The 26,407-nt window shown below is 35.1% G+C and overlaps 1 protein-coding gene across 1 annotated transcript in view; it reads left to right on the forward strand.

The window, feature by feature from the left end:
* The first annotated feature begins 4,250 nt into the window (after positions 1-4,250).
* Positions 4,251-26,407, forward strand: part of RAB28 (RAB28, member RAS oncogene family) — a 125,901-nt gene continuing 103,744 nt past the window's right edge. Inside the window, exons 1-3 of the mRNA XM_003258490.4 lie at positions 4,251-4,542; positions 9,083-9,179; positions 14,191-14,279. Of these exons, the coding sequence (XP_003258538.1) occupies positions 4,468-4,542; positions 9,083-9,179; positions 14,191-14,279 (261 nt within the window). The 5' untranslated portion in view covers positions 4,251-4,467. The remainder of the gene's footprint in view (positions 4,543-9,082; positions 9,180-14,190; positions 14,280-26,407) is intronic.

The following is a 26,407-nucleotide window of genomic DNA, read 5'->3' on the forward strand; positions in this document are numbered from 1 at the left end:
ACCCATGGGAGAAGATAATTTTAGGAAGAAAGCCTTATTTTTAAAAATTTTGTCCTCAAGGAGTTTAACAAACCAATTAATTCTAGGGATCAGTTCTATATTTTTCTGTTTTACGGCAGAACTATAGAAATACAGAAATACCAAGTGTACAACTTGGGAGCATGGCCACTATTTAGCCTTACTCAGACATTAGTCCTAGGATCTACATCTTCAAAATTGTGAAATAGTGCAAAAAGATGAAGAAAACTGATGGATGACACTGGATTTGTTAAGAAGATGTCAGAGACTGGTAGTTTCTGAAATTAGTTCCTTCCTTGATTCATTTACCATTTTCTCACCTTCATTAGTGATGAATAATAATGTTAAGATATTTTTACTCTATTTCATCTGTCACCTGTTTTACTACCTTTTTAATGTACCAGAATCTGAAACTGTCTTGATGATTTACTAAATATCTGTGTTCATCCTTATATTAGTTATCTATGGCTATTATAAAAAATTACCATAAACTTGGTAACTTAAAAGAACATAAATTTATTCTCTCACAGATCCTGAGGTCATAAGTCCTAAATCAGTGTCACTGCACTGAAATCAAAGGGTCAGCAGGGCTGGGCTACCTCCAGAAGCCTGAGGATAATTTGTTTTTTGCCTCTTCCAGCTACTAGTGGCTGCCAGCACTCGTTGGCTAGTGGCTACATCATTCCAGTCTCTGTCTCTGTGGTTATATTGCCTTCTCCTTTTATGTCTGGGCCAAATCTTCTACTTCTCTCTTATAAGGATACATGTGATTGCATTGAGGGCCCACCAAATAATCCTGGATAATCTTCCCATCTCAAGATCCTTCACTTAATCACATCTGAAAGATACTTTTCCAAATAAGGTAACATTTACAGCTTCCAAGGATTAGGACCTGATATCTTCATGTGGCTATTATTCAGCCTACATATCCCTCTACCAGAATGTAAATTCCATGGGAACAGAGCTTTTGTATGTTTTTTTCACTTCTGTGTCTTCACTGTTTAGAGGAGTTGTGAACAAGAATGCCTGGTACACAGTAGGTAGTCACTAAATATTTGTAAATTTAATTAAGTTTTTTTTTTTGGAGACAGGGTCTCATTGTGTCATCCATGCTGGAGTGCAGCGGCATGATCACCGCTCACTGCAGCCTTGACCTCCCAGGCTCAAGTGATCTTCCTACCTCAGCCTCCCGAGTAGCTGGGACCACAGGTGCCCACCATTATGCCTGGCTGGGTAATTTTTGTTTTTTAAAGTTCTCTTAGAGACAGGATCTCCCTATGTTGCCCAGGCTGGTCATGAACTCCTGGGCTCCAGTAACCCTCCTGCCTCGGCCTCCCAAAGTGCTGGGATCACAGTTATGAGCCACCATGTCTAGCAGTCACTAAGTATTAATGAATCACTTTGATCATCTTCCTGTGGAATGGGGAGTTTTCATTTTATTGAGAAAGACATCCTATTACCATTAGCTGTAATTTATAGTGATAAGCTTTGACTCATTATCAGAGATAATATTTTAATAACCAGGCCTATCCATCTACAGGCCAGGTTGCTTCATAAAGGAAGAAACCCCTTGAATGTGGATGTATTCAAATAAGGTTTGAATAATTATCTGTTAGGGTTGCTATAAAAGATATTCTATACAATGTCTAGAATTCTTATAAACCTTTTGTCTATTAGTTTTAAAACCACTGAAGACCATTCCTCTAATTTTGGACCCTGTTAAGAGCATTGTACATGAGAATCCACAAAGATATATTCTTTTTGGTGGATCAGCTCTGTTTCTTTAGTATGTCAGAGTATCATACTGGAAGCTCTCAATGCTAACATGATCCTCCTCACATAGAAAGTTTTTTTTCTTTTTCTTTACAAAAATGGCTCTAAGTTTTTAAATTCTAACTTTTAACCCAGAAACTTGCCATATGTGTAAAATATGATCACTAAAATAATGCAACTTTTTGTTTTATATAACACTATCCTGTTGATGTACCCATATCCAAATGAATGTTGTCCCTCAAAGCAGTCATCTCAGAAATTGATGACTGGAAAATGAGAAGCTTTCTTCTAGATTTCCCTTCATATAAAACCACATACGAAAATCAGGCCTATGAATTCAGCTAAATCTAGTTTTTGGCCAAAGTAGTTATGTCAGTTGAAATTTTTTTGTTTGTAAGTAACACAATTCATCACTAAAGTACCTTATTATTATTCCCCATAACAAGAAACGTAGAAGATAGAGTGAAGAAAGTGTAGTAGTTCCAAAAATACTGTTCTCACCCAATAATGACAGCAAAGGAAGGGAGGAGGAGGACTCTCCTCTAATTCTCCTTTTTTCTTTTCCTTTTTTTTTAAATGGTGGGGGGAGGGTTCTTTAACAAATGTCTTCCAAAAGACACTATCTTCTGTCTCATTAGTCCGGTGGATTACATAGCCATCTGAAGAAGACTGAAAAAGAAATTTTCTTGCATTTTAACTGCCCTCATGGACAAGAAGGGGTTAAGTCTGTCCTCACTGGAAGTAGATTCTTCACACTAAGAAGTACATATCCTTTCTTCTAATTCTCATGGACAAATCTGGTGAATAGAAAATTGGTGGTGGCAATGGTGGTGCGGGGATTGGGGAAAGAATTCGGTACTAATACTTAACTGGGTACCTATAATTGTGGGCCAACCCTATCTGCAGATGAAGAGACTGAGGTTCTACATAAGAAACTTGTATAAGGTAAATTGGCTAGAAAGTAGTGACACTTCCAACATGGACCATCATCTAATTATGATGATGACGATGAGGTTGATAATTACACTGGTTAATATTGAGTGCTTACTACACACCAGGCATTGTGCTATCTAGTTTATGACGATTATTTCATTTAATTTTCAAACCTACAAAGGCAGTAGTCTGTTTTACAGATGAACAAACTGAGGCTCAAGGACACGTATCTAGTAAACCTGTGATTAAACTGCAGTGTTGCCTCCAGGTCTGGGCATTTCTTTATGCTGTTCTGCTTTCCTGTTCTAATGCCCATATGGTCTCCAAGACTACTGCTTCTGGGCTAAGCATTTTGTTAACTTAAGATACTTCATCTGCAAAATGGAGATAATTATACTTTATAATTCCTAATAGTAGTAAAGGTAATAATAAATTTAAAGTGATTAACAATGAAACAAACATAACAGGACAGCATTATTATTTTTGAATTTATCTCACCATATTGTAATTTTCATTTATGCCATTTACCTACGCTCCTGGACTGATATTATCCAGGGCAGCAGTTCTTAAATTTTTTGGACTCAGGTCCTCTCTATGTTAAAGAATTACTGTGACCTCCAAAGAGCGTACGTTTATGTGGGTTACACCTATCACTACTGCATTGAAATGAAAACTGATAAGTGTTTAAAAACAACAAACACAGGCTCCCTTAGCTGCCAGTGATACCGTCGTACACAAAGCATATCCTCCAGGAAACGGTATACTAGTGAGAGAAGGAACGTGAGAAAGGCAGACAAGGTGTCTGTATTATTATGAAAATTGTTCTGAGGTCATTGGGATTTCCAGGGGTCCCTAGACCACACTTTATGAGAACAACTGCCTTAGGGTAAAGATGGGGTGCCAGGAGGTTGGCGCTCAGTAGCGTTTGATGAACGAACCATGGGAGCCTGGGGTTGTTCAGATGAGGAAACCGAGAGTTAGCCTGAAATAAACAGCGCCAGAGCTCCACTGTACTCACGGCCGCTACTGCGGCTTCCCGGCAGCCTCGGCCCCTAGCAGCTGTCCCCTCATCCTCCCTGAGGTACCCTCTTCCCTGGTCCAGTTTTTCAGGGGCCCTCTCTGGCGCTCTCCGCCAGGCTATGGGCGTCCCGGGTGCCCGGAGACAGGCCCCGCCCTGCCGCCGGTCCTCGAACTCCTGGCTGCCAGGCAACCCTAGCGCGTAGCCCGGGCGTCACTGCTCCACCCCGTCAGGGTGAACCATTCCCATCAGAGACTTTCTCAAGAGGGAAGGAGAAAAGGGAATTTGATGGAACGCCTGAAGGCTGCTCTGCTCCCGTTTTCTCTCCTTAATTTGAACGAACACTTCTTTTCTCCTTCTAGCCAACTATCTCCTGAAGGGCAACGCAGCGCCTCGCCTCTCCCGCCGGAATGTCCCCCCCACCGGTCCAGCGCCGCGAGTGGTTCGGCTGGTCAGGGAGGCCGGCGGTCGGCGCGGGTTGGCTCTGAGGCGGGGGCGCGCGCCCGACGTGCGCGTAGGGGGCGGGGCCACGCGCAGAGAGTGGGGAGGTGGGCAAGATGGCGCCTGCCGAGTGATTCTTCTCGGATCCCTCCTGCCGGCGCGGAGACACCGGGGCGGGGGTCCTGCCGCCACCACCTCCCTTCCTCCTCTCCCCCGCCCCCGGAGCCTTCCTCCTTCCTTTTCCCCCTCCACCTCGGGGGGGCGGGCCTGGTTCCCAGGACACCATGTCGGACTCTGAGGAGGAGAGCCGGGACCGGCAACTGAAAATCGTCGTGCTGGGGGACGGCGCCTCCGGGAAGGTCAGTCCTCGAGCAGGCCCACCGTCCCAGGCCTGCAGGAACCCCGGCGCTTCCCCACCTTCTCCCCGCCGCCTGGCTTCGCCTCGTTACCCCGAGCTCTCGGGCTTTTAGGCCCGGCCCGTCTGGTTGTGTGGCCTGAGGCCGGACACGAAGTGGGCGCTTGGCGAAGGCCGACGAGAGCTGTCCAGCTCCCCCTTAAAAAAAAGTCACTTCCTTACTCCCCGCCTGGATTGCGAACTCCTGCAAGACTCGGGCCAGCTTTTCAGCTTCCCGCCTCTCAGGACTGGCAGGGATTTGCCAAGGCATCTTAGCTCCTCTTACTTGTAGTCCGGGTCACACTTGCTCCTCCCCTCCCACCCCCTTTACCGTTTCTGATGCTTGCACTGCACCGTGAACTCCCAAGAGCGTGGCTCTGGAATCAGTATTCCCCGGGTGAGAGTTGGGGCTCTGCCACTTAGTCGTCGGGTCATTGGAGGGCAAATTGCTAATCAGTTTGAGCTTCATCTGTAAGATGAGTATTGAAAAGGGCCTCCGCAAAGGGAGAAATGTGAAAATACACATAAAACCTTTAGAGCACAGTGTCCACTCAGTACACGCTAGTTGCTTTTTAAATATCATACCTGTTCATCACCTCTGTTTCCCGCTCAGCACTCGGTACAAGCAGTCAGTCAACAAGTGTTTATGGAGCTCCTGTTATGGGCAGGATGCTGAGGGTAGAGCTGCTTGCGTGACAAAAGGGATCCCTGGTCGAATGAATGAGTGCGGGCGTGAGAATATCAGACAGCGTCAGTCTTATTATCTCCTAGGCAGCGGCTCCTACCCCAAGGTTGTGGAACTCCTGAAATGGAGTAAACACTGCCCGGTACTTGCTCTGGGGAGACGGTCCATAAGATCTCAGAGGGGTCTATGATCCCTCCACCAACAAATAAAGTGAAGAGCCTCTCTACCCGGATGCCTTCTTATCCATGCTTCTGTCAAAGGCGCCAACACTTTCTGGGAATATTGCTGAAGTTTATCTCCCCTGTACTCCTCCTCTTCCTTATCCCAACCACAGTCTATTGAAACCCAGGCTTTTATTTCCTGTTTAAGCCTTCACTTTTCCCTGTTGCTGGTTGCAGTTTGGACCCTGGTTTCTCTGGTGACGACTTCTCTTTGCATCCTCCCTGGCAGTTGGCACTGCCCAGATACCTGCTTCTGCCTTTGGTTCTGACATTTGAGTTTCGAGGTCCCCTGGGAAAGATGTAAAATTTCATATGCAAAATTTGGAGTATTTTGTTGTTTCTTTCTTGTCTTCTTGGATCCTTTGTTACAGATTTTTTAAGCTGAGGAAAACAATATGCTATGATTACCTTTAAACGCTGGGGGAAGAAAGGAACTTGGGGTAACTTTTCTTTATAAAGTAGATTAATTTTTGTGTACTTAGTAAACTTTTCGAATGAATGAATTGCTATAAATAAATCATCATTGTTTCCAATACCTTTATTGAATAAAAAGTTTATTAGATTTTTATAGTTTTCTCATCATTTAGATTTTCTTTTGAAGGCCGTCTAAGGTTTTGGCTCTTAAATTTAACTGTATTCAATTCATAACTGATCTTATTTCCCATTTAAAATGATAATGACAACCTATAACATAATACATTTGTAAAAAGACACAAAAATTGCTGGTTATCCTATATGCTATCATGATTCTTTTACACTGTTGTTCATTTTTCTAACAGTATTTATTGTACGTATATTACTCAGTGAAATTTGCTAATAATTTTGTCTAGTTTTTTATTTAGCCTATCATACATGTTTCCCCTTTGTTGCTAATTTAATGTGAATAATTATGGTTTTTTATCTCTGTTTAAAATTTTTTCTGGTATAGGACAGCATAATTTTTTCACTTCCATGTTTTTGAATTAGTATTATCATTCTGCTTCAAAGGATAACAGTAATATTTTTTATGGTGCTCCGACTTAATCTTCATCATCTTGACTAAATAACTTATTTTAAAACTGTAACAGCTTTTTCTAACAGGAACTTCCGGACACAAACATCTGACACCTAACCTTCTTTCATTATTCTTAAATCACGAATTTTTTTCTTCATACCCTATTCAGTTCTCAAATACTTGGCAGTCACCAACATTCCCATTCTTTTTCCTTTATTGTTCTTTTCTTTGTGAACTCAGCCTCTCTTTCATTCTTATTTGTATCCTGATTTAACTCTTGGCTCTTTTTTCCTAGCATTTGTTTTTCCTGCTCAATCTAACTCTGAGCATTTTTCAACACACTGACAGATGCAATAGAGTATTGAGATGATGACTAACAGTTTCTCCAAGAGAAATTTAGCGCCTCCCTCCAGTATCACGTGTTTCTATTTCTTTCCTTTTCTGATTCATATTTTTTCTTTTATTACATAATCTCTTAAGAGCTTTGTGAGGCAAAATATTCTTTTTTTCTGTCTTTTCAGTGTTTGTAAATGTAGCATGGTTAAAAAATGCTAGTAGAAATTTACCAAATCAAAAATGTTATTAGAAATTTTCCAAATCAAAAAATATAAAGATTCAGATAAAAATATTTCTGATATGGGAGCTAGTTGTTCACTTAACACCTGTAATTAAGAAGGGTATTTATACAGTGACTTGAGAAATTATTGAATGTGAAAGATAGCATGCAGTCTAGATAATTGAAGATAAAGTGACCCCCACTGATTCAGTTGATTCTCTGTTCAATTTTTATCTCAAGATATTGGGAGATGATATAGTAAGAACTTACTTTAATACTCTGTATGTTTCCAGTAACCTGTATTTTTGACAGTTTATACTTGATTCCAATTGAAAATCCTAGCTTTATGTTTGCCTCAAAAGTGTGAAAGCAGGGCTTTCAAAATCTAGAAGTCACTTTTTCAGGAAAAGAAACTTTCTTAGAATTTTTCTGAATATTCCTTAACATGAAAATGAACTCTGAGATTCTTTAAAGTGAAAAATTATCTCAGATGACACTATGTGAATGTTACACATGCCTTCAGTTTCTCTTTGGCCTTTAAGTATTTCAACTATCAGTCTATTAAATATTTTGAAATATCTGTAATAGTATAAGTAGTGATAGTTATTTTTTCTAGAATTCTGAACCTCTTCAAAGATGATTTTGTGGTGTAAGTTAGATAAGATCAGTAGAATAATATAGTGTAAATGAGAAACAAAAGTGTAAAAAGAAATACCTATCTTTTCAATTCTGATCTCTCAGTTTTGATATTGTTACATGTGTCAAAAATATAACAAATGTTGTTTGTTTCTAGATGTCTAGCAGAATACCCTTCATATGGTAGTGCTCAACAAATACTTGGCCAATTATCTTCGAAATTTATTACAAATGCTGGGTATTTAAACACAAAAATATTTGGAATTATGGTGTCCAAATTGCCATTTGTGTGAAAAATATGGTTCTGTGTAAAAGGAATTTTAGATGATCTTGCTAAAAGGAATTGAAGTTTGGCCAAATTTTCTTTTGCACTATTGTACTACTTATGTCATAAGGAACTGTAATAAGCTGTCTTGGAAATTTATCTTAGTTTTCATTATTTTAAGAGTTGACATGTAATTTTAACTTTTAAAATAAAAAAATGGCTATTTTCTCTTAATGTGAGGAGTCTGTCTTGAAGAGCATAAAAGCTTAGTGAAGTTGCCTTTCTCTTTTTTGAAGGAAGTTTATAAATAAAAATAGTGCATTTAAAATGTTTAAAAATTTGTTGAGTTATTGTTACTCAGTTGTTACTAGAATAATTATTCTTTTGCTTTGATAAGAAATGGTACTTTAAAAAGAAAACTCCAGAGTTTTTGACTAAAACTTTCAGTTTCTATTAAAAAAATAAATGTATATCTGTTCTGGTTATGATAGCTTGTGACTTCTTGGCATTATGGTTCTTGGATGGAAAATATTCATTTTGTCTGCTTTATATTAATCTTAAAAATACCAGTTTCTTTATTTAAAAGATACATATTGTCACAGTCTTTCTTTAGGGTCATTTTCATTTAGCATCTTTAAAAATAAAGAAAAATTAGACACGGTGCTTTTCTTGTGGGAAAAAGAAAAATTCTCTAAGCAGATTTCTCCCTTCTTAATGAATGCTTCTTATTATTAGCTTAGTGCTCAGCTACCCTCAGAATATTTAACCTCAGAAGCTGATCTAAGTTAGATTAGATCTTTAATTATGTTTTAAAATAATTCAGATCTTTATTTATTTATTTTTTAGTTTGTTTTTTTCTGTTGATAACTCTCAAGTTCTAATTTTCAGCAAGGAAAAGGATCTTGACAAGCAGAGGATTTAAAGAGATCTAACTCATTAGTTCGTTGTCCCTACCGATAGCTGCTGGCAAGTGAAATTTACCTGGTGGTGTTAAGTCTGTCCCCTCCTTGTAACTGATTAGAACTGCTTAAATTTGCTTGTTGGATTAATTGCAGTATACATGTTAAGATTGCTTAAGATTTATAGTGGTCTTATGATTACATTTCTTTAATGAATTAATTTTGACATTTTGTGCATCAATTTTTTAGACCTCCTTAGCTACGTGTTTTGCTCAAGAAACTTTTGGGAAACAGTACAAACAAACTATAGGACTGGATTTCTTTTTGAGAAGGATAACATTGCCAGGTAAGAGACTAAAAAGTCTTAATGTAGAAGATTATAAAAGATTTTAACAATAAGTGGCATAAGAAAGAAATGTGTAAAATTTTGGGGCTGCTTCTACATGAAGATGTATATAATCAGTAAATTTATCTTAGGGAGGTTAACTTTCATCACAATCTATCATGAAGGCATATTGTCCATGGGTGTGAGAAAAAGTTTATATACTCTCCCACTCCTTCCCTGTTTTTGGCTACTATACCTTTTTTGAGGATAAACAATGGTTGCTTATAAAATTCTGAAAATCTTTTAAAAAATTAAGTGCTATACATTTGTCAACAGATATTGTATTAACAAAATGTGAAAAGATTGGGAAGGATTATTTTTTAAAATATTATTTTGTTTTGCCTCTGCTTTAGTTTTTTGTTTAAAGTTGGAACAGTAGTATAATGTAGCTATGGAACTTCTGTGCTCTAATATGTGAATGCTGTTTTATGCAAGGCAGCATGAAATTGCTGGCATTTAATAGACCACTAAAATTTAGGGTCCCTAGGCACTCATAAAAATACAGTTTGAGCATTCAAGATGTTTCACTTCACCATGCAAAGAAACTATTTAGATGCCAGTTGCAGCACATTTTGTGGGAAATACGGGGAAATAATAACAAAGAAAGAGTGGTGTATGTTTTAAGCTAGTTTCTGAACAATTGGGGCTTTAAAATGCTGTCCTTTCAATTTCAATGGTTAAATTATATGTTTAAAGTATTTTATTAAAAGCAGTTTATCTTGATTGACTTTATAAACCATCCATCCCTCTCCTCTGTGAGGAAGCACATTTGGGGAAAATGGTTGCAAGTGTAATGTCAGATTCATGTACTGAAATGTGAGTGATACAGTGGGAAGGGGTTTAATACATTCCAATTATTATTGAAATATGTTAACCTCTCAGACACCCCATCTATCAGACAACTCCCCATGAAAGTTTTAGAGTAGGTAATGAAAACTCTTGGTAATGGAGGTATTCTTCTTATCTCCTTAGTAATATACTCTGTTATATTTTGTAATAGTTTGTATTTGGCTACCAATGAAAAATAGATTAGGAGATATCCCATGAGAAAAGAAAGAATTCCAATTTTTCCATTACTGGGTTATTGTTCAGCAAGAGGTTTAAGGAGAAACATATGCGTACTTTGTTTCATTTGTATTTTCTTTTAATGTATCCAAAACTGAAAATGTCATTTTAATTTTATTATTCTCACTCTTACGGATAATCTATGCTGCATTGAGAATACTTAACGGCAGTCACTAGCCAAATACATACACAGATCACATAATATAGATGCTGGAAGCTTATTTTTGCAGCAGTTTTTTTTCCACAGATGCCAGTTGTACACAGAGAATCTCAATATGGTATTTCGTTATTAGCTATTTTGATGCTTAATTTGAAAAACCACCAACTTTTTGTCTCATTACTTTTAATATTTCTCATTTTTTAGTTGAAAAGCTTAAATAAACAAGTACCTACTCAAATATTAAAAGCAAAGACTGGTTTTTAGACATTTTATACAGGCGATACGATGATTTCTGACCTGTGTCCCAGCACTACCAATTTAAAAATTTTGATTACTTTGTAAAAAATATTTGATATTCTCGAAATCTAGATTTATAGTATAATATTTTAGACTTAGTACTTAGGTTAAAAATTGACGTTAAGGCATGTATACTAATGAATGTATATTTTAATTTTCCTAATTAAGTTTTTATTTTGATGGCAAAGTTCCAGAAAAAAACTTCTATTTTTTTTTAAGGCAGTTGGTTTTATGCTACTTAACAGACTCAAACTTATGGTAGAAATTTCAATAAGAAAAAATAGTTTAATGTATTTTATTTTTATATAATTAATAGGTATATTAAGAAATGAGGTGAATACATTACAGGGTTTATAATTATCCTTTATATACTTTAATGTAAATTCATTATAAGTATCAAATGTAGGATGATTCATTTATCATTAGCTGATTAAAACATTACAGGTAGCTTTATTGAATTTATAGCATAGTCAGTGAATCTAGTATTTGTTAGTAGTCTAGTAAGTCCTCTGACCAGTTAGATTGTTAGGGGTGTAAACCTCCTGTCCATCTATTTACATTCTCTTCGTGCAAGTTTTCAAGATCATTACTTTGCAAATACTCATCCATTTTAGTATATTTCATGATCTGGTATGCTGTATAGTCTGGATGCAACCACTGTGCAGATTTTACTGCTTAAAATAGTGTATCTGTTAGTCAGAGATTCTGCTGATAGAGCTTCTTAAGAGCCTTAGTCAAAATACTTTCAGGAAGCTTGTGGGTACAGTCCAGTAAACAGCGTTCTACTGTGAAAAAGATTTCTAAGTCTTTAGTACTAGAAGTGGGCAGACTTGTGTTTTTAGTTCCATCTTGACTGTGCAGCACTTTAAGTAAGGTTAACCAAGGCACCAAGTGTACTTTTACAAGGTCACTGTTGAACCCTCTTGGTGGCTTTAATTCATACCAAAAGCAACTTATCTGTGTTTTGTCACCTCATTTATTTGATTTTTTCTCCTAGTTACGTGTCATTTCTTACAGAGGAACAGGAATTTTGCAGCATTTTGTGTTTGGGATTAGATTTCTGACAATTTCCTTAATGTTCTTTATTGGTTAGAAATTTGTATTAGATAGATTCTTGATTTAAACAAAATTATAGTATTATTTGAATATTCTTATATAGCTTTATAGGTATGTCATCTTGAAAATATACTAGGAGAATTCATATGTTTATGCCTGCAAAAACGAAAATGAATATTGATTTGAATCATATCCTCATGCGATTTTGCTCCTCAAATAAGGAATCCACATTTTATTTTTAGTTTTTTGTGTTAATAATCCTAAAATTAAAATGTGGAGTTAAAAATATATTTCTAGATATAAGAAGTAATATGAAAATATCATTTGTTGAAACTAAAGATAGTCATTTTTTGTTAGCATTCTATATTAGTGGACTATCAGTAATTCATAGCTATTTTTATTTCTGAGTCACTAGAATTTTGTGTGTTAAAAAAAACAGGCAAACACTGATAACAGGGTTTATTTAGAAAGGCATGCATTTAAAAAGTATCCTCAACACATGAATATGAACCTCTTAGATGGGAGACAGTTGGATAGATGATTTAGGGTCTTGATATGATTGTAGTCAGAATTTGAAAACATGTAATGAAGATCATGTTCCTAAAATTACCAAGTGTTCACAACACCTAATTCAGATAGGATCTGAATATCAGAACTTAAAGAAAAAAGCTTTATATTTCTTGATGTGAGGTTAAGCAATAAGGACTATGGGCTCTGGAAAAAATGGGATTAAACACCTTTTAGCACTTATTAAGTATTGCCTAAAATCTTACTCTTTAAAAGTTAGTATTGTTAAGCGCTGTCTTTTGAAGTAATCAAATAACTCCAAAGAGTTGTGCAAGTAAAATGAATAGACTACTGCCTGCTTAGGGGTTTCTGAAACTATTTTATATACTTAGTGATGGCTAGCCCTTTCTCATCTGCTTAATTTGAGACAGCATTATGGAAGAATTATTTCAGCCTTGAATCTCAAAAAATTTAGATTTTTAAGAAATTCGATTTGTACAAGTTTTTGAACAAATCTTAGTCTGTGACATTTTGGTTTTCATATTCATAGGGCTTTAAGAACATTTTGGTCATTAGTCTAAGTGTTGGAAGTGTGTGTGGGAATAATGATGGTGATAAAACACTAGCGCTCATTAATGCTAATGGCAGTTCCTCATGGAAATCCTCTGCACGGTGGCAGATGGAACAACCTATGTTTAAATAATGGAAAGATTGTAATACAAACCCACCAGAATTTAGAAAACTGTTGGTTAATCAAATGTCTTTTTCTTTTCAGTTGCATAGTTAAATGGTATGACTAACTTTCTCTGATTTTAGTATTTTATGTTGGCTTATAAATTTATATCTTTATAATCTTTTTTTGAAGTGAGATCATTTTTCAGTTTCTAATCTTTTATTTTCTTTTGATTTGCAAATCATTCAAAAAGTGCTATTGAAACTGGAGAAAACTGCATAATTTTATGAGGGGAATAGTTTAAAATGTTCAACTAAAAAGCATAGTTTGGCTTTTGTAAGCGTACTCATCAGTTGCATTGAGAAGGGAGGATAGCTTATCTCATAAATTTTTGTATCAACCAAATATTTTACAAAATGCACAAAAGGATTTTTAAAGATTGCCTTTTAGAATGCTTTTATAATGCTTGTATGGGGAAGATGATTAGTTACACTATTTTATGAAGGCTTGGAAGTATACATAGTTTGTTTAAATGGAAATACTTTGAACAGGTTTGAAAGCATCGTAATATTTAGTGATATACATGGTATGTATCCTACGTTTGTTCTGATTAGGGCTATCAAATGCGTTTCTATTTTATGGGTTAAATTTGAAAACATAATTTTTTGACTATGTTTGCCATATCCTATAGTAGCTGACAATCACATTATAAAAAGATTCATTAATTTGAGCTGAAATTATGGGTGCATTTTTGTAGTTTGCTATTATTCCATGAGTTTTAAAAGCCATAGAGTTTAGAACCTACAACAAAATTCATATGTATGATTGGATGGTTGAGTATATAAGCTTCAGTTTTTATTTTTAAAGTATATTTCTTGCTCCATGGACATGTGCTTCATTCTGTTCTCTAAGAAAAACATTTTTCTAAGGCTTAAGTTTACAAATTAAAGCTTACTTTATTTTCTTTTGTTTTGAAGGTGATTGTAAATATGGTTCCATGGAAATGGAGTAAAAAGATAAAACTAGATTCTCCACTATGATTTCTTTTGACATTGTTTTCACAATTCCAAATATCATATGAGCCTGCACATAAAGGCAAATTGGGCTCAGAGTTTCTTATTGTGACTTAGTATTCTGTGATACTGTGTCAGTTGTTGTATTGTTACTTAATTTTTTTGGTATTCTTATTTTTATATTCATTTTTTATATTCTAGGAAACTTGAATGTTACCCTTCAAATTTGGGATATAGGAGGGCAGACAATAGGAGGCAAAATGTTGGATAAATATATCTATGGAGCACAGGTATGATATGAATTCTGATTATTCCAGTATTGAAAGTATACCACTTACAAGCACACATGCAAATCTACTCCCAAATGCACACACACACATACATTCTTTCTAACTTTTTATCTCATATGTAGAGAGAATAATTTTATATTTGTGCTAGTTCTTTGGTTTCATTCTCTCCAAATTATGTTTGGAATGATTTGGGTGAGGGAACAGGAAAACTCTGAACAGCTTTCGTATGTTATTTATATTACTCGGTGTTATTGCTAGCAGTTCAATAAATGCAGTGATAAATGATATTTTGATATTTATTAGCTGGTTTGGTTATAGTGACTACTTTCAAATAAACTGAATGAAAAACACAGGGATGAAAATTTAACTTCATTTTAAGTTACAAGGACTAATAGTATATCTATATGTCTATATTTTTGTGCAATGAATATTGATAGCTTTTCAGATTTAATAGACATGTCAGTATTTTCTATCAGATAACTGAATATGACAGTGTATATGTGAAACACATACAATAATTTACTATGATAATGCTGTATTTTCAGAAGAAAATCCATGTAGAGCAAGAAAAACGAAAGTGAAAAATGAAAAATGACCTGAATAATTACATACATTTGGCAACATGAGCGTATATTCTCCATGAGCTTATATTGATATAATTTATAAGACTTTAAATAAAGTTATTATACAAATAGAAAATATACAGGGTAGTAATATACTTTAAAAGTTAATCATTTCTCTCTGAGCATAGTCAGTGAAGAATTGTCTTTTTAATATTTGGCAGATTGCTTTTGATTAAATGACAGACTTTAGAAATGCAGTAATACCATTGAAAGTAATCATCTGATGAAGTAGAGAATATGGTATATAGCCGAATATTAAGTACGTTGTGCTTACTGAGCTCTGTATGTAATACTTGATGTGCTATTTCTTTATTTTTGCTTTTTTTCTCTACTTTTAATTAGTGTGTATCTTCTACATCATCTGGAGACGTAGGGGTAATAGTAAAAATTTCTAGTTCTTTATTGGAGTTTGGTATTTTAAGTGGGACAAATATAACTTCGTTATGTGGAACCATGTTGCTCATAATAAATGATTCTATAGGGTGGAGATATAGTATATTAAGCACTCTGCTGTACAAAGTTTGGTTCATGTCAAATACCATTGCCTTGATTTTGGATAAAAAATAGATTCTGATTTATTTTGTAAAATATTCAGAGAAGGACAATATGGCTATAGAGGCTAATATGGTTCTGAATCACATATAAAGGCCCCAGAGTTTTGATTTTTTGCATTGCTGATACAGAGATTTGGCTCTTAAAGCTCGTATCTTTTGTACATTGTTCTTTGTCTCCTGCAAAATTTTTCTGTTCACATTTATAGCATTTTCATCTGTGGTTAAGTTACTTGATATTTTATGCATGTTCATTTTTCTCTTAAAAAGTACATCTCAGAATTTTGTGTATGGCTTTTTTGTTGTTTTATTTATTTATTTTTTTCTGTTTTAAACTGATTAAAGTGGATACTAAGCTAGAGACAACTTGCTGGACAGAGATTTGTGGGAAACCACAGTTCTTGTTTCGTTCATGTGGTTGATAATATGGGAAAATAACACTCTTATCTTTGTTCCATAAAATCTGTCTTCAAGGCTACATACAGGATTTTAAGAAAATGAAGATTAGATCTAACTTCTAATGAAATTTGACTCTTGGTGTCAAATAGAATAGTCTTTTATGATTTATAGGTGTAACCAGAATTAGTGGAGAACAGGAGGACTTTATGCATTTCAGGGTAAATAATAATATATAATTCAATTAATACATTTTTCTTCACTTAAAAATTAGGGGAATATTATGCCCCTGTGTTGATTTCTGTTAATTCTATCTTCAAATCATTTAAAAATTTATTATCTAATTTATTTAAATTATTTAAAATTTATTACTATTATATAAAAATTAATATTGATGTGAAATTTGTGTATTATAAAGTTAATCATTCTAAAGTGTATAATCAGCTAGGCGCAGTGACTCATGCCTGTAATCCCAGCTAAATGGGAGGCACAGGTGGGAGGATCACTTGAGCCCAGGATTTTGAGGTTGCAGTGAGATATGATCACACTACTGCACTTCAGTCCGGATGAGAAGTGACACTCCATCTCTAAAAATAAAATAAATAAAAAATAAAGTATATAATCGGTATCATTTAGTACACTCACAATATTTTGTGACCATTTCCTTAAGTCAGTTTTTGACAGTATATATTTTATGTTATTACAAAGCTGCCTCCAGTAAGCAGACATTAATGAGAACATTTGTAGAAATTTCAAGAATTTCCATCTTTTTTGAAAGTCCATAAGTTTAGTAAAATGTCTTCATTATTTTTTAAGGTACTTTATTTCTTGTGAGAAAGTGAATGTTATAGTTCTTAGAACTTGTTGTATAAGGTTTCTATCTTGAAGGTACATATTGACTTTTTTCTCTTTTGGTGGTGTGTTTTATCGTTTACACTTTATGATTGCTGTGACTCTTAATAAGCGTGTGCTGTGTTTTTATTAAACAATAATTTAGTACAGTATTTCTGAGAAATTCATGGATCTTTCTATGAAATTGTCTGACAAAACTGGGAATTCTGAGATGATGAAATGAATTGTCAAAAATAGATGATAGGGCATGGTGGCAGGCACCTGTAGTCCCAGCTACTTGAGAGACTGATATGGGAGGATCACATGAGCCCAGGAGTTTGGGGCTGGAGTGAGCTATGATCATGCCACTTTACTCCAGCCTGGGCGAAAGAGTGAGACCCAGTTTATAAAGAAGAAAAAAAAAGGATGATAATATAATAACTTTTTTCTGCTTTCCACAGATTCCAAATAAATGCTATGTTAAGTACATAAAGTACATTGACCAGTGGTCTATTTTGTTAAACTATTTTTAAATTCTATATCCAGGCTAGAGAAGCTGTGACTCATTATTTACTACTATAAATTGGAGAAAATGTTACTTTTCAAAACCAGTGCTTTTAAAAACATCCTAATAGCATTTTAATAAGCTCAATAACTTTATATAATCATATAATTATTCAAAGTAGATCTATGTTGCTTCTGGAGTTATAGATGCTTTATATTACCTATCTCATGAATACTTTGGATTTTGGTATACTACAGGACAGAAATCTTCCACAGAAATGTTGAGACAAGCTTTTTCAGGATATCAGTTTAATGTGTTATTTAGGGTTTTGTTTTAGGTTCTCTAACTTCTGTATTGTGTATAGAAAGAATTATACGTGTCTGGGTCGTTAAACTAGTCAATCTGTTTCTTTAAAGCATTTCTTAACATCTGCGTAGAAGCTTATATGTAGGCTGGGAGTTTACTTGGATCCAAATAAAACTGATTATTTTACCCTCTTCACTGCCTTTACCCCAGCAACGTTAAGTGTTAGCAATAGCCTATTGAAAGTGTTGGTGAAAACTAAATTGAATTGACACCCCAAAAAGAATTAGTGAGGTATTTTGACAATAACTAGTTCTAAGAATTGAAATATGTCCCAGTTAAATTCCCAGGTTTTAAATTAACTTAAAAATTTCTAGGAGTCTTTAGAAAGATGTTATAGGCGATTTTTCACAGTGGTTAGGAGCAAACACACAGTACACAGTGTTTAGTGCCCTGTAACCTGTGGCTAGCAGAGGCTAATAACAAACCTCAGAGAAGGACTGGATGTTTCATTTTTGTAGCTCTTTCTGTCCTGGAATCTAAGTGGTTTGCAAACACTCACCCACTGAGCATAAACTCAATGAAGTGTAGTCACTTGTGAGGTAGAACATAACTACTATTGTGTACCAGTGGCCCCACACAGATGAGCCTACTTTTTAAGTATAAACGAAAGGATTTGGTGCCTATATGACAGCTAGGGAGAGAGTGCATCTCAAAACTGGACTCTCCAAGACCTTCTGCTCTCTTTTACTGTAAGTTTTTTAGTTGGATATTTGCCAACTTATAAGTGATTATGTTTGTAGACTTTCTTTGTGTTAGTGTTTCTTACAGGTTATACTTATAAAGCAAGATATATGTTGTTATGGCTATTATATAATCTGTATGATTTAATTCATTTCTATGTATAACTAAATAACTAAAGCAGATTATTTGTCTTGCATATCAGAGAGAAAACAAATAACCTGCATTTTGGGAATGGGAGAACCTTTCATTTTTTGAGAAGGTTAAATATTGTGTGTACTGTGTTTAGCACATGTTACACTGAAGAACTATATCTATGCAATGCTTTACAAGACTGTTACTTGGTAGGCACCAGTGTTTGTTCTTTAAGAACTTCTGTCAAGGCCAGGCCAGTGGGTCATTCCTGTAATCCCAGTGCTTTAGAGGGCCAAGGCAGGAGAATTGCTTGAAGTCAGGAGCATGAGACCAGCCTAAGCAACATAGTGAGACCCTTTCTCTACAAAAAATTTAAAAAATTAGCTGGGCACTGTGGTACACGCCTGTAGTCCTAGCTACTAGAGAGGCTGAGATGGGAGGATTATTTGAGCCCAGGAGTTTGAGGCTGCAGTGAGCCATGACTGCATTCCAGCCTGGGGAACAGAGCGAGACCCCATTTCTTAAAAAAAAAAAAATTGCTGTCGATTATTAGCTTGAAAATGGTATCCATTTCATTTAGTCACTCATTGTGCTTATTAGATATGGTAGTAAGTGAAACAGATGAAAACAAAGTACTGTATAAACTAACATATTTACTAAAAATCTTGAGGTTTACAAAATACTATGGAAGGTAGTATTTTCTTGGAATTGAAGTTGGAGGAAGGCAGTTAAGGCATAAAATGAAGGAAACTATTGTTGAAGAGGGATTTATTAAACTTGAAATCTGATTTCCAAAGGTCATGTAAAAGATTTGGGAAGAAGAACAGCAGCTGGAAGGTAAATTGGGAAGTGGAAGGAAAGGATGGTATGGGGATGAAGACATGAAGACATAGGAGAGAGATAAATGTCAGATATGTGGTTGGTAACAAAAGTTATCTGGAACATGAGACATGGCGATGGATTTAGATGACCATAGGATTGCTAAGAAAATTAGATCCAGGAGTTCCCAAGTAGATTGTAAGATGTATTCCATATTTGAGGAAGTTGTACTTTCTTGTGGCTTGGAAGATTCCAGTAGTTTTCTGGAAGGGGTCAGAAGAGTTCTGGATTGATTGATGTGGTCAGAGACTTAGGGATTTGAGAGTGCTTGTATTGTGGCTCCTGAAGAGGTGAGTACTTAGAGGTCTGGCTTTGAGGCTGGTGAGTAGAGGCCCTGAGAGTCAATAGTTTTGGTAATGTGTGTCTTAAGGATTTGGTCCATTTTATTCATATTGTCAAATTTGTGGTCACAAAGTTGTTTATATTATCTTTTTAATGTCTATGGGATCGGTAGTGAAGACCCATATTAATTAATGTTGTTAATGTGTGTCTTCTCTCTCCCTCGCTTTGTTTTTGGTTAGCCTGACTAGAGGTTTGTCAATTTTATTGATCTTTTTTTAAAAAAAAAAAAAAAAAAACAGGTTTTGGCTTTGTTGATTTTCTCTGTTGTTTTCTTCTTTAATTTCAGTAATTTCTTCCCTAATTTTTAATTACTTTCTTCTGCTCGCTTTAGACTGAAATTACTCTTCTTCCTCTAGTTTCCTACAGTGGAAGCTTAGATTATTGATTTTTTTGCTTTTCTAATATATGCATTCAATGCGAAACACTTTCCCTAAGGACTGCTTTTGCTATATTCCACAAGTTTTGGTTGGTTGCATATGTTTTTTTTTGGTTCAAACTATTTTAAAATTATTTTTGAGACTTCTTTGATGCTTGTGTTATTAAGAATATGTTGTTTAATCTTCACATACTTTGAGTTTTTAAAGCTATTTTACTGTTACTGATTTCTGGTTATAGTTTGAGAATGTGGTTTGTGTGATTTCTGTTTTTTACAAACATATTAAGGTATATTTTATGGCCCAGAATGTAGTTTATCTTGGTGAATGTACCATGAGAGCTAGGGAATAGTGCATATTCTAATGAATACAGTAGTCTATAAATGTCAATTAGATGAAGTTGATTGTTAGTGTTGTTCAGATCAACTGTACCCTTACTGATTTTCTGTTTGCTTAATGAAAAAAAGTCTTCAGCTCTAGGGGGATCTGCAGATTTGGAACTCCTTGCAGTTCTGTCAGTTTTGGCCTCATATGTTTTGATGCCCTGTTATTAGGTGCATATATAGAGAGGATTGTTATGTCTTCTTGGAAGACTGACTTACTATGCCAGTCTTTAAACTTGATAATTTTCCTTATTCTGAAGTCTGCTTTGTCTCAAATTATATAGCTACTCCAACTTTCTTTTCATTAATGTTTTCATGGTATTTTTCTATCTCTTTGCTATTAACCTGTTTGTGTCTTTATATGTAAGGTCAATTTTCTGTAGGCAATATATAGTCAAGTCTTGTTTTCTCATCTCCTTTGACAATGTCTTTTAATTTGTGTATTAAATTCACATACAAAGTGGTTATTGATGTAGCTAGGTTAACATCTGTCATGTTCATTTTCTATTCTTTGCACATGTTCTTTGTTTCTTATCCTCTCTTTTTCTGCTTTCTCTGGTTTTGAGTATTTTCTCTCCTGTTTTAGCGTATCAATCATACTTCAGAATTTTTTTAGTGATTGTTCTAGAGTTTGCAATATACATTTTTAACTAAGTTTAGTGTTAAATGACACTGTATTGCTTCATGTGTAGTGCAAGTCCCTCAGAATATTCTCAGTTCATCCTTTTTGTCCCTTATGGCATGGCTGTCATTCATCTCACTTATCTATATGCTATAATCTTCCAGTACATTATTATTACTTTAAACAGTTGTATTTTATATCAATTAACAATAAGAAAAATAACTGACATTATGTTATCTTCATTTTTTCCTTTTCTGATACTCTTTTTTTTACATTCTGTATGATTTTATTTAAAAAATGTTAAATTTTATTGTAAACTGGCAGTTTATAATTGGTTATATTTATGGAGTACAGAGTGATGTTATGATTTATGAATACAATGTGAAATAATTAATTCAAGCCAATTAGCATATTCATTATCCCAAGTACTTATAACTTTTTTATGTTGAGAACATTTGAAATTTACTCTTTTAGCAACTTTGAAATGTATGACATGTAATTATTAACTGTTTTAACCACACTGTGCAATATTTCTCAAAAAAACCTTTATATCTCCTGAGATTTTGTACCCTTTGACTATTTCCCCATTTCCCCCAACCCCTAGCCTCTGCAACCACCAGTCTACTCCCTACTTCTCTGAGTTTGATTACTTCAGATTTCACATAAGTGAGAACATGCAACATTTGTCTTTTTGTACCTGGCTCATTTCACTTAGCTTAATGTTTTCCAATTCCATCCATGCTGTTGCAAATGAGAGACTTTTCCTTTTTTTAGGCTTATGGTATTCCATTATGCATATATACATCATTTTCTTTATCCATTCATCTGTTGATGGACACTTAGGTTGATTACATAGCTTGGCTATTGTGACAGTGCTGCAACAAACATGGGAGTGCAAAAACCTCTTTGACAAACTGATTTCAAATCTTTGGATAAATACACAGAAGTAGGATTGCTGGATCATATTCTTAGTTTTTTTGAGGAACCTCCATAGAGTTTCCCATAATGGCTATTCTTATTTACATTTTCACTGAGAGTGTACAGAGGCCCTTTTCTCTATATCCTCACTGATACTTGTTATCTTCCATCTTTTTCATAATAGCCGTTCTGACACGTATAAGAGGATAATTTATTTTGCTTTTAATTTGCATTTCTCTGATGATGTTCAGCATTTAAAAAAATAGATCTGTTAGCCATTTGTCTTCTGAGTAATGTCTTTATGGGTCTCTTGCCAATTTTTAAATTTAGTTTTTTGTTTTGCTATGGAGTTGTTTGAGTTCCTCATATATTTTGGATGTTAACCCCTTACTGGATGTATGACTTGAAAATATTTTAATTTGTAGGCTGTCTCTGCACACTGTTAATTTTTTCCTCCTTTGCTGCACAGAAGCTTTTTAGTTTTCCCCTTTGTCTGTTGCTTTTGTTGTCTGTGGTTTTGGAGTCAAATTCAAAAAATTATTGCCCAGACCAATATTTTGTAGTTTTCCTCCCTAAATTTTCTTGCAGTAATTTTGTAGTTTCTGTTCTTACTTTGAAATCTTTAAACAATTTCGAGTTGATTTTTGTTTATGTTGTGAGATAAGGGTCCAATTTTGTTCTGCATGTGGATATCTAGTTTTCCCAAAACCATTTATTGAAGAGGCTATCCTTTTTCCATTGTGTATTTCTGGCTCTGTTGTTGAAAAATCAATTGACTGTACATGTATGGCTCATTTCTGGACTCTAATTATGTTCCGTTGGTTAATGTGTCTATTTTTTGCCGGTTCCATGCTGTTATAATTACTATAGCTTTGTAGTATAGTTTCAAATCAAGTAGTATGATGCCTGCAGCTTTTGTGTGTGTGTGTGTGTGTGTGTGTGTGTGTGTCTGTGTGTGTGTTCATGATTGCCTTGGTTATTTGAGCTTTTTCATGGTACTCATTTTTTTCCTATGTAGAGTTTAGTTTCTGACCCATATCATTTTCCTTCTGCCTGAAGAACCTCTTTTAATGTTTCCTTCAGAGCAGGTTTGCTGACAATGAATCCTCTCAGTTGTTTTTCTGAGAAGATCTTTATTTCTCCTTTACTTATGATAATTTTTATGGGTATAGAATTCTAGGTAGTTTTTTTTTTTAATTTTCTGTCAGTATTTTAAAATTTCACTTCGTTCTCTTCTTATTTGCATGGTTTCTGATGAGGTATTCTCTGTAATTTTTATGCTTTTTCATTTATAGATAAGATATTTTCCCTATTCTTCTAGCTTCTTTCAAGATTTCTCTTTTTTTTCTTTTGAGCATTTTGAATATATGCCTAGGTATAGAGTTTTTGGTATTTATCCAAATTGGTATTCTCCGAGATTCTTAAATATGTGGTCTGGTGTCTAATTAATTTTGGCAGTTTCTTGGTGACTGTTACTTCAAATACTTCCTAAACTTGATTCTCTCTTCTTCTGATATTTCAGCTATGCGTATGATGCACCACTGGGACTGTCCCACTGTTCTTTAATGTTCTGTTTTATTCATTGTTTTTTTCTTTTTGCATTTCAGTTGTAGAAGTTTCTATTATCCTGTCTTTAAGCTCACTGATTTTTTTTCCTATGCCGTTTCCAGCAATGTACCCAACAATGGCATTCTTTATTTCTGTTATGGTGTTTTTGATATCTAGCATTTTATTTTTATTATCCCTTGTTTTATTATCCCTATCTGTTCTTGCATGTTGTTTTCTTTTGCCTTTAGAACCCTCAACATATTAGTCATAGTTACTTAAAATTGTCTGTCTAGTAATTACAAAATCTGTTTCATATCTGAGTCTTGTTCTGATGCTTGCTTTCTCTCTTCAAATTACCTTTTGAAATTCCTTGTAATTTTGTATTGAAAGCTGGACTTGATATACTGAGTGATAAGATTCAGGTAAATAGACTTTTAGTGTGAGGCTTTACATTGTGCTGCATTTAGTGTTTACTTTAGCTGTGGGTGCCAGAGGCATTGATTCCTCTAGCATCCTTGTTTTTGCCTCCCAGTCTTTTTTGGTGTCTCCAAGAACTCTTTAGGTGAAATCTGTCTTGCAGCTCTTTCAGATGTTGATGCCCTGGTGGTGTTGTGGTAAAGTATGGGGGAGGAGAAGCATACTATATTCTTATGATAAAGTTTTAGTCTTTAGTGGACTTGTATTTCGGGACTGTGACCTTCACTAGTGTTTCTTTGCGCCTCCCAATTAGATGAGACAGACCGGCTACAGGGGGCTGGAGTTGGGAACTTCCCTTTCCAGATGGAATACAATGTTCTGATTAAGCCATTTATTCTGCAGAGTATGCCTTTTTTATGGATAATGCTCTGGGCATATTTCACAATGGTTACTTTTTTCCTCTCTTCATGCCAGAGCCTTGAGAGGATCTTTCTTGGCTCTTTACTGATAATCTGGTGGGATATCTGGAATCTGCTGGTATATCCATGCAAGTGTGGAGGCCCCTAGGAGTTCCTCACTCTTAAGCTAAACCTCAGTCAGCCTCCAGCAGTTCGTCAAAATTATCATTACTGTTTCTAGTGGCTGCTACTCCAGATAGGCAGATCTTGGCTGTAACTTTTTGGATTTGTTTGTCTCTCCAGATTTCAGGGTGGTGATTTGCCTTGCAATATCAGTTTTCTGATGAGTCCAAGAAAAGTCACGATTTTTTAGTTTGTTCTGCCTTTTTCTTATTGTAAGGTCAGGAGTGATGACTTTCATGTTTTTTTTTTTACATGTCAGAGCTGAAAGTGAAGTCCTATAATTCCTTTTATATTTTAATATTTTTAGTTTTCTCACTTTTTCATCTCAGATTTTCACCACAGTGGTACTAATTATGATGGCAAGAACAAGGAAAAATAATAGTTTTTACATTATAAATGGTACTGAGAATATGAACAGAGAGATGTTTGTGTTGCTAGATAGCTAGGTGAGTGAACAGGAGTCTATCCTTCTATATTTTTTGTGAATCCTGGAAGATTTCTAGGAATCACCAACTGAAAAATGTTGGGACACATTTGTCTAGACCAGAGATTGGCAGATTTTTCCTGAAAAGAGCTAGATAGTAAATACTTTTGCTTTGCAGGCCATGTTATCTCTGTTGTAGCCACTCAGCTCTGCAGTTGTAGCACAAAAGCAGCCATTGATAATACTTAAACAAATGATTGTGACTATATTTCAGTAAAAGTTTATCTACAGATACACAATGTGGGCCAGATTTGACCCATGGGCCATAGTTTACCAATTTGTGGTCTAGAACAACAGTTTTTAATGTTTGTTCCATATCTCTCATCCTGTACTGATTATCAGTAGATGGTGGCCATGTTTTATTTGCATATATTTTACCATATTCAGGTGTTGTCCCATGTTGGGATAAAGGTTTTCATATATTAATCAGAAGGGTTCAAAAAGTCTTAAGAGGCATAGGTCTAGGCTTTATTTGTGAGTTTAAAACCTACCTCAAAGTTGCCATGAAAATGTGATTCTTGTTCACTTAGTATGATAACAAAAAAAATCTACAATTGCATGTGGTATGTTAATTTTAAAACAAGTACTTTTATTATTTGACTTTATAATGTAGGCATATCAGGTATTTTAAAAGTGAGGTAACAAATGTCGCCCAAGATCAATAGATGGGGCCAGGACTGGAATCCAACAGCAACCTGAGTTCCAGCGTAGAGCTTTTTTCAACAAATAATATATCACCCATGGCAGTTGGAGGTGGGGCCAATAGATTGAAGATTAATCTTCTTCAGATATCAGTTTTGGGGCTGTATTCTTAATAAGAAAGTGAGATACTCTTTGTTTTAGATAATTCTGTGTTGGGCATTATTTCAAAGAGTCTTGGAAGACAGACAGAAATAGATGTTCAAGTGACCAAAATGAACCAGACGAGTGATTTTGCATATTATAGAATATTTAAAGTGAAAGGGATCTTAGAGACCATCTAACTCAAATATCGAATTTTAGAGATAAGAAACCTGAGACCTGGAGAAGCTAGGTAACTTGGGGGCCAATATGGTTTAATAAAAGAGAATAATAATCCTAGAAGGTAATAACAGAAATGTATGCTAGGGCTGGCTTGCTCTAGCTTCAGAGAGTTAATTGTTAAATTTTTAGCAGTTTTTGTGAGCCAGTTAGTAAAAACTTTTACAATGAAAAATTACGTATAAAGTCACACATTGTATTAAAACAAAAGTATTAGATGCCTAATCTCTATCACTAATTATTTTACTATGTATTTCTGTTATCTGTGTTCTCAAGGTTGTTTACATCTGCTATATCTATATGGTGGAAATGTTTTATAATGGTGACCTCCCCAACTCTGTCCAGTGGTATCACATTGATAGCTTAAAAATGACCGCAGGCTAGCATTTACACCATGAAAATTGGCAAAGATTATGGCAAACTGTCACCCCTGCTGGGCCCTGAACTCCAAGCCAATTGATTAATATTTACCAGT

The sequence above is a fragment of the Nomascus leucogenys genome, chromosome 20 (assembly GCF_006542625.1).
Source record: "Nomascus leucogenys isolate Asia chromosome 20, Asia_NLE_v1, whole genome shotgun sequence".
NCBI lineage: Eukaryota > Metazoa > Chordata > Mammalia > Primates > Hylobatidae > Nomascus > Nomascus leucogenys.